This window comes from Nicotiana tomentosiformis, chromosome 6 (assembly GCF_000390325.3).
Source record: "Nicotiana tomentosiformis chromosome 6, ASM39032v3, whole genome shotgun sequence".
NCBI lineage: Eukaryota > Viridiplantae > Streptophyta > Magnoliopsida > Solanales > Solanaceae > Nicotiana > Nicotiana tomentosiformis.
The window spans coordinates 98,682,860-98,695,854 of NC_090817.1; the positions used below are offsets into that span (position 1 = coordinate 98,682,860).

Here is a 12,995-nt window from a genome sequence, read left to right on the forward strand (position 1 = left end):
TTGCTACCGAACTTTGTGTTCGCCGAAACACTGGGGTTTGAAGTACCGCTACACCAGTGTGTTATTCGTTCTATCCTGGGAGGAAATAATCCATTACCTTGGGTACTAGGAGGGGATTAAATTCCTTAAGGAAACACTGTGAATTCAGTGGGCTCGAATTTATTATTATTGTTTCATTACGTTAACTTATATTTTGCAGAATTAATATTTACAAATACAGCAATATTGACCGGGAATAACAATCTTAAGGAATTTAATATTTATTTCTGTACTTGTGTTATTCTTATTATTCTGCAAACTAAAACCTTTGTGGTTTGTGTACTCCCGTTTTGGAGAGTTAAGCCTTCGTGGCGTTTTGTTGGATATTAAAATCTACGTGATTTTTACTCCAGTTTGAAAACGTGTATTAAACGTTTGTACCTTTTAAGTTACTGGGTTCTAAATTATTAATTTATAACTAATTAATGAGTTTTTCAAGACAAACACAGGAATTGAAAACTACTGGATTCACCGAACCCGGAGCCACAATGCTGGCTCCGCTCCTGTAGGTAGGGATGTCAATGGATATTTAAAAACCGACTAAACCGATCGAACCGTACCGCACCGAACCGATTTTTAAGTTTCTTTTAATTAAACCATAGGTTTTTATATAAATCTACAACTGTACCGATAATTAGGGTACCGAACCGCACCGAATAAATTTACATATGAAAAATATATTTATATATTAAGTTTAATAAAGCACTAAATTTTTTTCTTGGGTCTTGGAATTATGAAATATAGTTACAAGCCAACAAGTAATTAAGATCAAAATCTAAATTCCCAAACCTATTATGCTACTCCTACTTAAACTAAATTATTTTGAGCATATTCACTAGCAAGGCATAAAGTATTCTAGCGATTATGAGTAGCAAACTATAATGTATTGAATATGTTTTCTTTCGTATGATTTAGATTTATCTTTTTGAATATTTAATCTTCTATAAATTTATTTTTGAGTCCCAACTTGGTTAACATCTTTCTACTTATGCGATTTATCTTCTTCTTTTTTTTTGCATTATTTTTTTTACGCAAATGTAGAGTAGTTGATAGATCTATATTCTAGTCATCTTTCATGTTTTCATAATTTATCACTATTTAAGCAGTAAAACTGTCTAGAGTGTTTTGCTAAGTCCTATAAAAATAAGTATGTTATTACATTCTACTTTTGCTAGTGACTTTTACATGATATTTAAAAAAATATCAAAAATTAACTGAACCGTACCGATACCGAAGAGAAATCGATATGACTGGGACAATTTCAAAAAGTTTAATTTTGGTGAATAACCGAAATATTGATATGGTATAAATTTTATAAAATAACCGGCCGAACCGAACCATTAATACTCCTACCTCTAAGTCACATGGAGACAATTTTACGGTTGCTAAACTCTCTTCACAAAAGTACCTCTTCTATAATGAGAAAATGACAAATAGGGGGATTTGGCATTACATAACAACTTAGTCCAATAATTAGCAAAAAAAGCCTATCTTTTAGCATTTGGCAGACGTAGCCTAAACTCTCTTCTAATGGTCCAACTATCATAGGCTTTCATTTCGTTTTTGTTAGGATTCGAAAAATCTCTACAATCTTTTTTCTAGGTTTTTAAATTATTTCTCACAAGCATTAAAAATATAAAAAATTATAAATATAATTTGTATATCATAGGGTATATCCAAGTGTATAACACAAAAATAATTATATTTTTTGTATATCCTACTGTATAACATGTTAAATAACGTGTATACATCACAACTTTATTTTTCTTCTTTGTGTATATAAAAAAATTATTTTCCTTTCAGTGTATATCTTAGGGTATAACTAAGGCTGGCAAGTGGGCCGGTCCAGGCCCGGGACCGCGGGCCAAAACGGGCCAAACGGCTAAACGGGCCAGGACCGTTTGGTCCGGTTTTAGCGGGCCTGGTCCGGTCTCGTGGGCCGGTCCTATGATTTGGGTCCGTCAGGCCCGGGACCGGCCCGGTCCCTTAGCGGGCCCATCGGCTATTTTTTTTTTAAAAAAACGTTGGGCTGTCAAAAATAGCCGTTGGCTATTTATGAAATAGCCATTTAATCACTCAACTTTATTTTAATCCCAAACTTTTTATAATTATATTTTTTCCCTATTTTCAACTATAAATACCCCATCATTTTTTCTTACAAAATCATCAATCTATCACAATCTCTCTCTAATTTACTTCTATAATTGCTACTATTGCTTACTTTATTGTTACAATTTGTGAAACAATTGTGAAGTTGGTGAATTGAAGTCTTCAACGATAATCAATTTTCAACAAGTTGTTCGTCAATTCGGTAAACTCGTTCCAACTCTTAAGTTTTAATATTATAATTTTGTTTGTTTTATTTACTTTGCTTGATTAATTAAGATGGCTTATTCCTTAAAAAATATGTTTAGTAAAAATAAGGGAAAATCAAAGAGTGGTGAATCTAGTGGCCAATATATTCCTCCTCCACTTCCCCCGGCTCCCCGACCCAAACATGTTACCCGTCATACACCTCCTATTCTTGATAGCGATAATAGTTTATTACAATTTACCGAGAGTCAATTTTTCTATAATATTGCACCCGGTGAACAATTAAACCATGAATATATGAATGCTCTTTATGGTAATCCAACTATTGATGAAAATGATGATGAAGAAATAGATTTTGATAAAACGCAACCGGATGATGATACACCTACTAGTCCTGCTCCTGAAGTTAACCCAACTAATAATAATCTAGATGATCCCCCGTCTGACCCTCCTATTAGTGCCCCTACTTTTTCTAGACAACCTCCTAAACGGGCAGAAACATCTCTTGTTTGGCAATTTTTTACTCAACTAAGAGAAAAAAATAGGGCTAAGTGTAAAACTTGTGGCAAAGAGTTAGTTTTTCAATATGTTGGAAGTCGGGGGGGACGGGAAGTAGGGGGGACGAGAAGTTTGACTAGACACATATTGCTACACCCTCAAGATAAAGCTAGATATTTTCGTATGAAAGCTTTGGCTGAGGGGACAAGTGCACCTAGTCAGGCTGACCTTAGTACCGGTTCAAATCAATTTCAATCGGGAATTAATACTGTTACCGGTGGTATTTTATATTATGATCCAAAAAAAGATCGGGAAGAATTGGCAAAAATGGTCACTGTTATGTGCTTACCCTATAGTTTTTCTTCTAACCCCCACTTTGTGCATTATATTAGAAAAATTTATAATCCTACTTATAAAGGTTTCCTCGCACAACCGTAAAGAGTGATATTTATAAATATAAACATGAATATGAACAATATTTGCGCTATTTATTTACTTATATAAATTATCGTCTTGCTATTACAACTGATATTAGTAGAAGTGGTAATGACTGTGATTACCTTATTGTTACCGGTCATTGGATTGATGAGCATTGGATAATGCAAAAGCGCATTATTGCTTATAGAATAATTAATTCACGTCACACATGGCAGTTTATTTCTAGCACGATTGCGGATATTTGTAGATATTTTTGCATTAGTGATAAAATAATATCAGTTTCAATGGATAATGCTACTAGTAACACAAATGCTGTAGCCTTGCTTACCACTATACTAAGTCCTGTATTTAGTAGCATTTTTCATGTTAGATGTATTTGTCATATTTACCATTTAATTGTGGGTGATGGTATGCGAATTTTAAATGTTGAAATTGAAAAGGTTAAAATGGCTCTTAATTGGCTTTTTATTCAAACCGTAGAAGTAGACTTAGAGAATATTTTAAAAGATGCGATTAATTTGGCCTAAGAGAAAGAAAGGTTCTTAAACCTTGTCCAACTAGATGGAATTACATGTATGAAAGTTTAGTTATTGCATATGAATATAGAAACCCCATAAACTCAACGTTTAATGCTCATGTAAGTGATGATGATGAGCACCTTACAAATGCAGATTGGGCTAATGTTAAAATGCCCATGTAAGTGATGATGATGAGCACCTTACAATGTATACTATCGAATATGACTTTTATATATATATATATATATATATATATATATATATATATATATATAGTATACATTGTATATAATTTGAATATAGCTTATATATCTTAAGATGTGTGTATATATATATATATATATATATATATATATATATATATATATATGTATATATTGTATATAATTTGAATATAGCTTATATATCTTAAGATGTATATATATTATAGTATAGTATAGTATACATATAAGCTTATATATATATATCGAATATAGCTTATATATCGTAAGTTGTATATATAGTATATACTATACTATACTATAATATATATACATCTTACTATATATATTATATATATCTTAAGATGTATACTATCGAATATGACTTATATACTATGTATATATAGTATAGTGTGTGTGTATATATATATATATATATCTATATATCTTAAGATGTATATATAGTATATAATTCGAATATAGCTTATATATCTTAAGATGTATATATATTATAGTATAGTATAGTATACATATAAGCTTATATATATATATATATATATATGTATATCGAATATAGCTTATATATCTTAAGTTGTATATATAGTATATACTATACTATACTATAATATATATACATCTTACTATATATATTATATATATCTTAAGATGTATACTATCGAATATGACTTATATACTATGTATATATAGTATAGTGTGTGTATATATAAGATGTATATATAGTATAGTGTGTGTGTGTGTGATATATATATATATATATATATATATATATATATATATATATATATATATATATATATATATATATATATATATATATATATATATATATATATATATATATATATATATATATATATATATATATATATATATATATATATATATATATATATGTATATATAGTATAGTATATCGAATATACTATGTATATATAGTATAGTGTGTATATAACTATATATATATATATATATATATATACTATAATATATATACATAGTTTATAAGTCATATTCGATAGTATACATCTTAAGATATACTATATATACATCTTACTATATATATATATATATATATAGCTTATATATCTTAAGATGTATATATATCTTAAGATCTACTATACTATACTATATATATATAGTATATCTTAAGATGTATATATAGTATATTTTAAGATGTATATTATGTATATATAATATAGTATATATATATTTTAAGATGTATATATAGGATATAAATCGATATATATTAAGATGTATATATAGTATATAAATCGAATATAGCTTATATATCTTTATTACTATTTTTTCTCTCTAACTTCTATAAAAAATAATAATTAAAAATACAAAGTTTCTGTTGGGCCCGTTTGGGCCCGGGACCGGCCCACTTAATCCGGGACCGTTAGTTCGTGGTACCGGTCCCGAGCCGGTTCAAGCAATAAGCCCGCGAAGCCCGGAACCGTTTAGGACCGGACCGCATAGGACCGACCCACTTAGGACCGGCCCACTTGCCACCCCTAGGTATAACACATAATTTCTTGGAGATATACACAAATATATATGCTAAAAATACATTGATATACAAAATGAGAATTTCCTAAAACAAAATTAATTCTCAAAACATGCTAGTGATAGACATTAGTAAAGGTATGTGTGTTGGAAAAGTTCTGTTGTTAGAATTCCCTTCGTGCTGTGTAAAGAACAATGGAGGGAAGCATTGATGGTAGAATAAGAGTATTGTGTGGGTTTGGGGTGAGAGGAAGTTAAGTACTATAGAGAAGCAAATAAAGAGGGAGAGGGAGAGGGAAGAGGGGGAAGGGACAAGCAACGCACAAGGGGTGAGGAGGGGTGTGGGGTAGCAAAGAAGAGAAGTAGCGAACAAGAAGGGGAGCAAACGGTGGAGAGAAAATAAATAAAACATAATTTTTTTAAGAATGGGCTATATAATGACAATTGTTTGGGGATGCCTTTGCCAAACCTAATATAAGACTCAAAAATTAACAGTTCCACTTGTGTGTTGTCAGGTGGTACCATTTTATCTTGTATTGTATTATCAAGATGCAAAATTTAAAATGGTCTTTGGATTGATGCCTAAGAATTGCTTGATTTTGATCTGGTTGTTCCCTAAGACCCTTTTAGCATCCGTAGTCTCAGTTTTGGATAAAATCTATTACCTCTATTTCTTTGTCTGAAAGAAACTATCTGAATTACTTTTGGTTCTACTGAATTTTACCAGGAAAATTAACGATTTCCAAAGAGAAATAGCATTACATATTCCATGAATATTTCTAATAGCTAGTCAATTTCCCAAATCAATTCCATACGCATATTATTGTATGAAAATCTAAACGCCTATGGATAATTGCAAAAGCTCTCTACGCACATCACTAAAATCCACCTTAATATCATGCATACTCCTAAATACACCAAAAAGCAGCTGTTCCCTAAACTGTTACTACAACATTAACACAACAATTCTATTATATTTCTGTTTCCCATTTGCGCCCCTATTTGTATTATCAAGATGCAAAATTTTTACACGTTGGATGGTTCAGCTACATGTGGAGAGATCAATCATTGGAATCATCTGAAGGGTTCAACTGGTGCAGATTCTTGGAGAAGTGCAGCAGCCTCAAAGCATTCAGCGGCTTCGAGTGCAGATGCACCATTTTCACTTTTGTATAACAAGCCAAGATTGTACCAAGCTGAAGAATTTGTTCTGTCAAGCCGTAATGCATCGGTCAGAAAGCTTTTCACGACAGGCAATGTTTGGCCGCTGAGTTGTCGAAGAACAATGGCAGTGGAAACCAAACTAGGAACATGGTTTGGTTCTATGTCTAAAGCCTTCTGAAAAGATTGTAATGCCTCTTTGTGGAGTCCTCTAGCTTGATAGAGTAACCCTGCAAAATGACCACCATTTATGATGTCTTCAGAAGTTGGCTTTGTAAGACCTCATCTCAAAGATGATTAAACAGAAAACATGAAAGAAAACCTTGTGCCCTACTTAACGTCTAGATTAGTCAACATTTACAGACTTGTCTATGTAACATCATGCAACAACTTTAGATTAATCGACATTTACAGACTTGTCTATGTAACATCATGCAACAACTTTTTTCCAAAATAGCAGTACTTACTATGCAGACTCACAAATAGGGCTATGAGACGCCCATTATTCCATATTATGGTTTCTATCCTATCCAATTTACACACTTAATCTCCCCAGCATGGGACAAGCAATAATTTATTTGAAAGACCAAAATCTAAAGCCATTAGTCCATCTGAAAAAGACAGACAACAAAATAATCAAGTGGATTCTTATTTAATTTTTCCTTCACTTACAGATATAGTTTCAAGTAAGGAGTTTAGTGTAGGAAAGACAAAAAAGTTGTACCAAATTTGTATCGCTACCAAAATTCAAGTCTCACATTGCATCAGATAATTTTAGATTGAAAAGAAAACACTTGCTCGCTAGTGTTTGATGCAGGTCTATGAGCATTTAATATTTTACAATCTACAATGTACATCACAATCTCCAGCTTTAATGATAAGCTAGGCATTAAAATCACATACTAAAAAAGAAGTGAAATATTTCTAACGTGGAGCAATAAGAATGCTGATACATGGGGGGTCAGGCAATTCAAATGCAAATCTTTCAAGATCATGATTTGTTCTCTGATCTTCTTTACTGGGTTTGCAAAGGGGCATAAAACAGCAGTGATCAAACCCACTTTGGCTCTAAGATCACAATCTAAAACTTAGTATATAGCAATTTAACCCCCTCCCGCCTTTTGGGGAAGGTGTTATTAAATTGCCCAGGCAACATATATTCACAACGAGACTGCCTAGGCTTGAGTCATATTGACCTGTGCCAGAGAGATAAATATCTCTTTGCAGAAAGAAAAAACTAACTCCAATCCTATATCTTGTACACTCCAAGAAACATCTTATAAGAAAAGTTCAGAACATATGCCAAGATAAGTGGAAAGAAAAAACTAATACCTGCAGAGTGGCATCTTGAAGCAGAATGAGGATTGATAGCCTCAGATTTGATTAGGCAAACCTCCGCATCACGCCACTGAGACAAGCTTGTGTACACATTTGCTAGGTCATGCCATGTTTCCATTTCTAAACTTCTAGTGTTGTTTCTCATGTTCTGTGGGGTTAAAGGGCAAAAAGGACAACGCAACTGATGAGAGACGGAGAATTAAAAGGACAAATCAAAGTACAAAAGCCAGACAAACTACTAAGGAATACAAGATTGAACTTGAACATACAACAATTTCCTACAGTCCTGCCTGAAGAAGAGAAATAGGATTGAAAGAGAACTGAAACAGAAGATTACACTTGGAAAAATTCCTTCCCCATTTTCCCTCTTCAATTGCAAATGTGAAGGTTCTTATCTCGGAAAGAAAACGAATAAAGGTTGAAAGCAAGCGCTTTGCAAGGTCATGTATTGTTTCAGTAAGTGACAAGAATTTGAAAAGTGTCACTAAATTAAACTAGAAGGTCTATTAGACTTAGATTAGCAAGATTTGTTATCCAAGTTGATATTTCATGTCATGAGGAACCATACCTTTAACAACTTTTTCTGAACTCCAAAACTTTTTCTCGGAACTTGGAGTACAGCAAGAAGATGAGTATATGTCTCCACTACTCATCTTTTTCATGTATTGTTTCAGTAAGTGACAAGAATTTGAAAAGTGTCACTAAATTAAACTAGAAGGTCTATTAGACTTAGATTAGCAAGATTTGTTATCCAAGTTGATATTTCATGTCATGAGGAACCATACCTTTAACAACTTTTTCTGAACTCCAAAACTTTTTCTCGGAACTTGGAGTACAGCAAGAAGATGAGTATATGTCTCCACTACTCATCTTTTTCATGTATTGTTTCAGTAAGTGACAAGAATTTGAAAAGTGTCACTAAATTAAACTAGAAGGTCTATTAGACTTAGATTAGCAAGATTTGTTATCCAAGTTGATATTTCATGTCATGAGGAACCATACCTTTAACAACTTTTTCTGAACTCCAAAACTTTTTCTCTGAACTTGGAGTACAGCAAGAAGATGAGTATATGTCTCCACCGCATCCCGCAGATGTTCCTGGGCAATCTGTAGTTTCGCCTTAGTGCGTAGTAGTTCTCCTTGATTCCATTTTCCTGTTTCGTCTAGTGCAGCATTAATTATGTTTTCTGCATCTATATACCTCTTTTGAGCAGATAGTATACGAGCAAGAAGAAGCCATCCTCTGACAGTAGATCCTCCCTCCAACTTCAACAGCTGCTTTGCATAGTAGAGAGCAATATCCAACTTTCTCTGCTCTGCATTCTCCAAACTAAGGTAGAAAAGAACAGTAGGATTTCTTCCTTCAGTTATCTTTTGTGCCGATTCAAGTGATTCAAGAGCTTCACTCAGTCTTGACGTTCTCTCAGAATCAGACACGAGGGCACGAGATCGACCTGAGAGCAGAAGACCAAGTAAGCATTTTGCAACACTAGCCATCTGGTTACATTTCCCATCAATTTTTGGGAGCACTTTCCGGGCATACCCCATCCCTTCTTCCGATAAATTGGGATACTCTGCACAAATTTTGGCAGCAAGTAGTAACTCAAATATGCCGTTCTCGTTGTCCCTGTTATTCATCAGGTTCCTTAACAGATTCAAAGAGACCATGTCATCACCTTCTGCATAATAACACAGGGCAAGGGTAGTGTACTTTTGTCTTCTAACAACAATTCCAGGGAGCAACTCCTCAACCTGATGGGCGAGTGCCCTAAACTCACCTGCAATGGATAATGCAAAGCAGAGGTGATCCAAGATCGATGGATCCCATACAATTTTATTGACGATGTATCTTCTTAGAAGGACCAGAAGCAGCAAAATAGCTTCTTCTATATTGTTTCTAGGTATGAAGGAACCTTCTGCCTGTGCGCGAAGATTTGGAGGAGTTGCATCAGTGCCACTGTATAAGAGAAATATAGCATACTGCTTTTCTATTTTGCTTCTCGTTTCCACATCAAGATTCCACCGATAAAGCAGGGCCCTTCTATATGACAAGATTGCTTCTTGAGGAGCACAAGCTAGCTTCCACAGCTCAGGAAGTAACTCCACCGCCTTGTTCAAGGTTTCCAACAATTTGCAATCAGCAGAAAAGTTCTCATGTAAGCCATCTGGCAAAGCAGACTCAACTGTATCCAGTATCACTGTACACGACTGAGCAGCTTCTGCAAAAGTCATAAAGGAAATCTTTAATGCCCAATAACAATCGACACGCTGGAACAGCCTTAAAAAGAATAAACATGCACAGATAGAGGTATCGTGACAGTAAATGGAAAATACCCCAAAGCAGGCGTCTTCTTGACTCAGTATTCCACAATAAAGTCAGCAGAATTATAATTCCCGAAGAATAAAATATGCAGTAGAATAAACACATATCATGAACTTAGTTAATAAGGTGAGGAAGCACCTGTAAACCTCCCAAGTGCCTGCAGGGATGTTGCTTTGAGTAAAATGGCCTCAAAGAGCAGACTTACTGCATGCATTGACATAGGTGGGATAGCGTCGCTAAGTGAATTCCGTCTTGGTATCTCACATCTTCTTGCAATCGAAAGTTTTATCTTCGGAACCACCGCAGCAATATCTATTCCCTCAAATACATGAAGAGCAGCCTCAATGTTACCTTTTTGATACTCAAGCCGACCTAATAATGCTCTTGCTTCCTAAAATAAAAGTGTCTCTTAGCCTCCAAGTAGAATATGAAGGGAATAGAAGTTGTAAGTCAAGAGCTTTTATTCATGAGAATTCAAGTTAGTTATGTCGTCCACCAAGGACATTGCAGCTGACATGTTGAAAAGATTTTTGTATTTCAATATGCAGTCACGCCATGTTAATTTTCGTTAATATGACAGAATCTCCAGTTTTAAAAAGATATTAGTGATCCATTACAAAGTAAAATATAAACACACCATTACGGGAGAATTGCAAGTAAAAACAAGGGTCATCGTCATTCATACAAAGAAAGTGGCGAAAGCTTTATGTACAACTTCATACAGAGATATATATATAAATCAGAGAAAGTCTCATACATTTAAACCTTTTGCATGTTAAGTAGCTTATTTTCCTTGTGCTTCCATTATGAATTCAATTTTACTTTCGCATGCTACTGAGTCATCCCCTCAATTCTTTGAGGATGCAAGAATGCACTTTACTCAAAAAGAAATTTAAATGTAAAAATTATTGTGTCTACCAAATCATTGGTCTGATTATATAAATTTTAGACCACGTACACAGTGGAAAAAGAAATACGTGGACTTCTGTTCCCTGTGCCTCAGTAAGAAAACAAATCTCGGTTTGCCCAACACCAGATTAACAATGGAATTTATCTAATAACAAAACTAGATTCTGCCATTCTCAACTGAAAAGTTCCCTAGTATCCGGAATGAATAAATAAGAAAACTTCCTTACTGCATCAAAATCAAATTGAGGGGCGAAAATTGTGATAATAACATCTGATTATGAAAAATATAGGAACAGTTAACTATGTATCGAAAGGGAAGCTGATTTCATCATAAGTATCCTTTGCAGCACCAACCTCATAATTCAAAATGCCACTCTCACGAAGTGATGATTCTGCTTCTTCTATGTTACTGGTGTCTGCCTTGGCGTCATCTCCGGCACGCGAAGAATACCCACTAGCTGAATAGTCTCGAGTTGCAAGAGACTCGGATGATGGAATAATATCTTCAATCCTCAGTTGTTCCCCTGAGCAAATGCACTTCATCATCTTCCGCAATCTAAGTCTTAAACTAATTTTCTGCTTGTAAATCCAATACTTAACACTCATCCTGTCTCATTACGCTGAAATGTTTAATCACAGAAGTTCACAAAACATATCAGTACCCACAGTGGAACATGAATCATAAGTCAGTAAACCAAGATAAGATATTTTATCCAGTGCACATAACAGTATAAGAGAAGAAAGCAAGAAAAACATTAAAGGAAAGATTAGGCCAAATTCAATCTCTTTCTCCTTGTAGGATTGTGTTGATTTCACATATACCCTTTTAGCTGGAATTCAAGATGAGACCTTTTTCTTCCAAAGAAGGTCCAACTAAAAAAAATTATACTGCTCCAGAAATGCTGCACCTAAATTATGTGGATCATAGACTTTAAAGACCCTAAAACAAATAGAACAAAATTTCTAAGGTTTGTAAAGCCTAAGATATTGAATTGAGTAAAAGTAAGCAAAATTCAGATACAGGAAAAACCCAACATTACCCAAACAGAGCCTCCTCAGTTGAGCTAAACACAAAGGGTTTAACCAATTACAGAACTGAAACAAAAACTCAATAATCCAGAAAAGTTCACCAACAACCAAAAACATGTTGCATCATTCAGGGGAAAAGATTTCAACTTTCTTAAAGCCTGGACAGCTAAAAATTTTTAAGGGGAAAAAAACTCAATGTATCATAAAAATGGGTGAAAGATAGGGTTAAATCAAAAGTACCTTTTGATTGGTAAAAAGCATTGACTGAGCTGAGCCCACAAGATATTAAAGCCTCCACTACCCCTCATTTCTTCCAAAGATTAAAGCTTTTTAGCTTGATTTTCTTGACTGAGTTAAACCCAAAAATGAAGAATCCAAAGCTTTTAAAATTTTGTTTTTCTTGCACAAGTTTTCAACTGTGGATTTTACTCTTGGAATTGTGGAAGAGAAGATTCAAAAAGTCAGACAGACAGAAGTAGTGAGTGCATTAAATGTGAGAGACCCAACAAACCCTGAAATCTTCTCTTATTATCAGTAAAAAAATAGAATTTAGAATGCAGCAATTATTTTCTTAATGTGGGTAAAATTTTAATTAATTGTGACAAAGATTTTTCTTACAATAGTTTTTACAATAAATTACTAGTAAACTCTGACAGAGTCTTGAATTCCTTTACAGTAGGAGTACTAAATTTAATTATGTTAA

General features: G+C 33.7%; 1 protein-coding gene across 2 annotated transcripts; it reads right to left on the reverse strand.

The window, feature by feature from the left end:
* Positions 1-6,271: 6,271 nt before the first annotated feature.
* On the reverse strand, positions 6,272-12,755 carry LOC104093466 (protein NPGR2-like). Of its 2 annotated transcripts, none has more exons than XM_009599217.4 (6): positions 12,533-12,755; positions 11,618-11,883; positions 10,493-10,745; positions 9,034-10,250; positions 8,026-8,179; positions 6,272-6,923 (listed from the first exon to the last, which is right to left on the reverse strand). In XM_009599217.4, the coding sequence occupies exons 2-6, from the start codon at positions 11,867-11,869 to the stop codon at positions 6,607-6,609; spliced, it is 2,193 nt and encodes a 730-aa protein (XP_009597512.1). In that variant the 5' UTR covers positions 11,870-11,883; positions 12,533-12,755; the 3' UTR covers positions 6,272-6,606. The 2 variants fall into 2 exon arrangements, with proteins under 2 accessions (XP_009597512.1, XP_009597514.1); XM_009599219.4 differs by lacking the exon at positions 12,533-12,755 and adding an exon at positions 12,304-12,461.
* Positions 12,756-12,995: the final 240 nt, after the last annotated feature.

What these genes read in the sequence shown, in the direction of transcription:
- LOC104093466 (XM_009599217.4), bottom strand. Translation starts at nt 11,869, where the DNA reads ATGAGTGTTAAGTATTGGATTTACAAGCAGAAAATTAGTTTAAGACTT. An exon ending in TTCAGAAAAAGTTGTTAAAG is followed by an intron (nt 8,180 to 9,033) that starts GTATGGTTCCTC and finishes TTAACCCCACAG; the next exon opens with AACATGAGAAACAACACTAG. An exon ending in TTCAAGATGCCACTCTGCAG is followed by an intron (nt 6,924 to 8,025) that starts GTATTAGTTTTT and finishes GTCATTTTGCAG; the next exon opens with GGTTACTCTATCAAGCTAGA.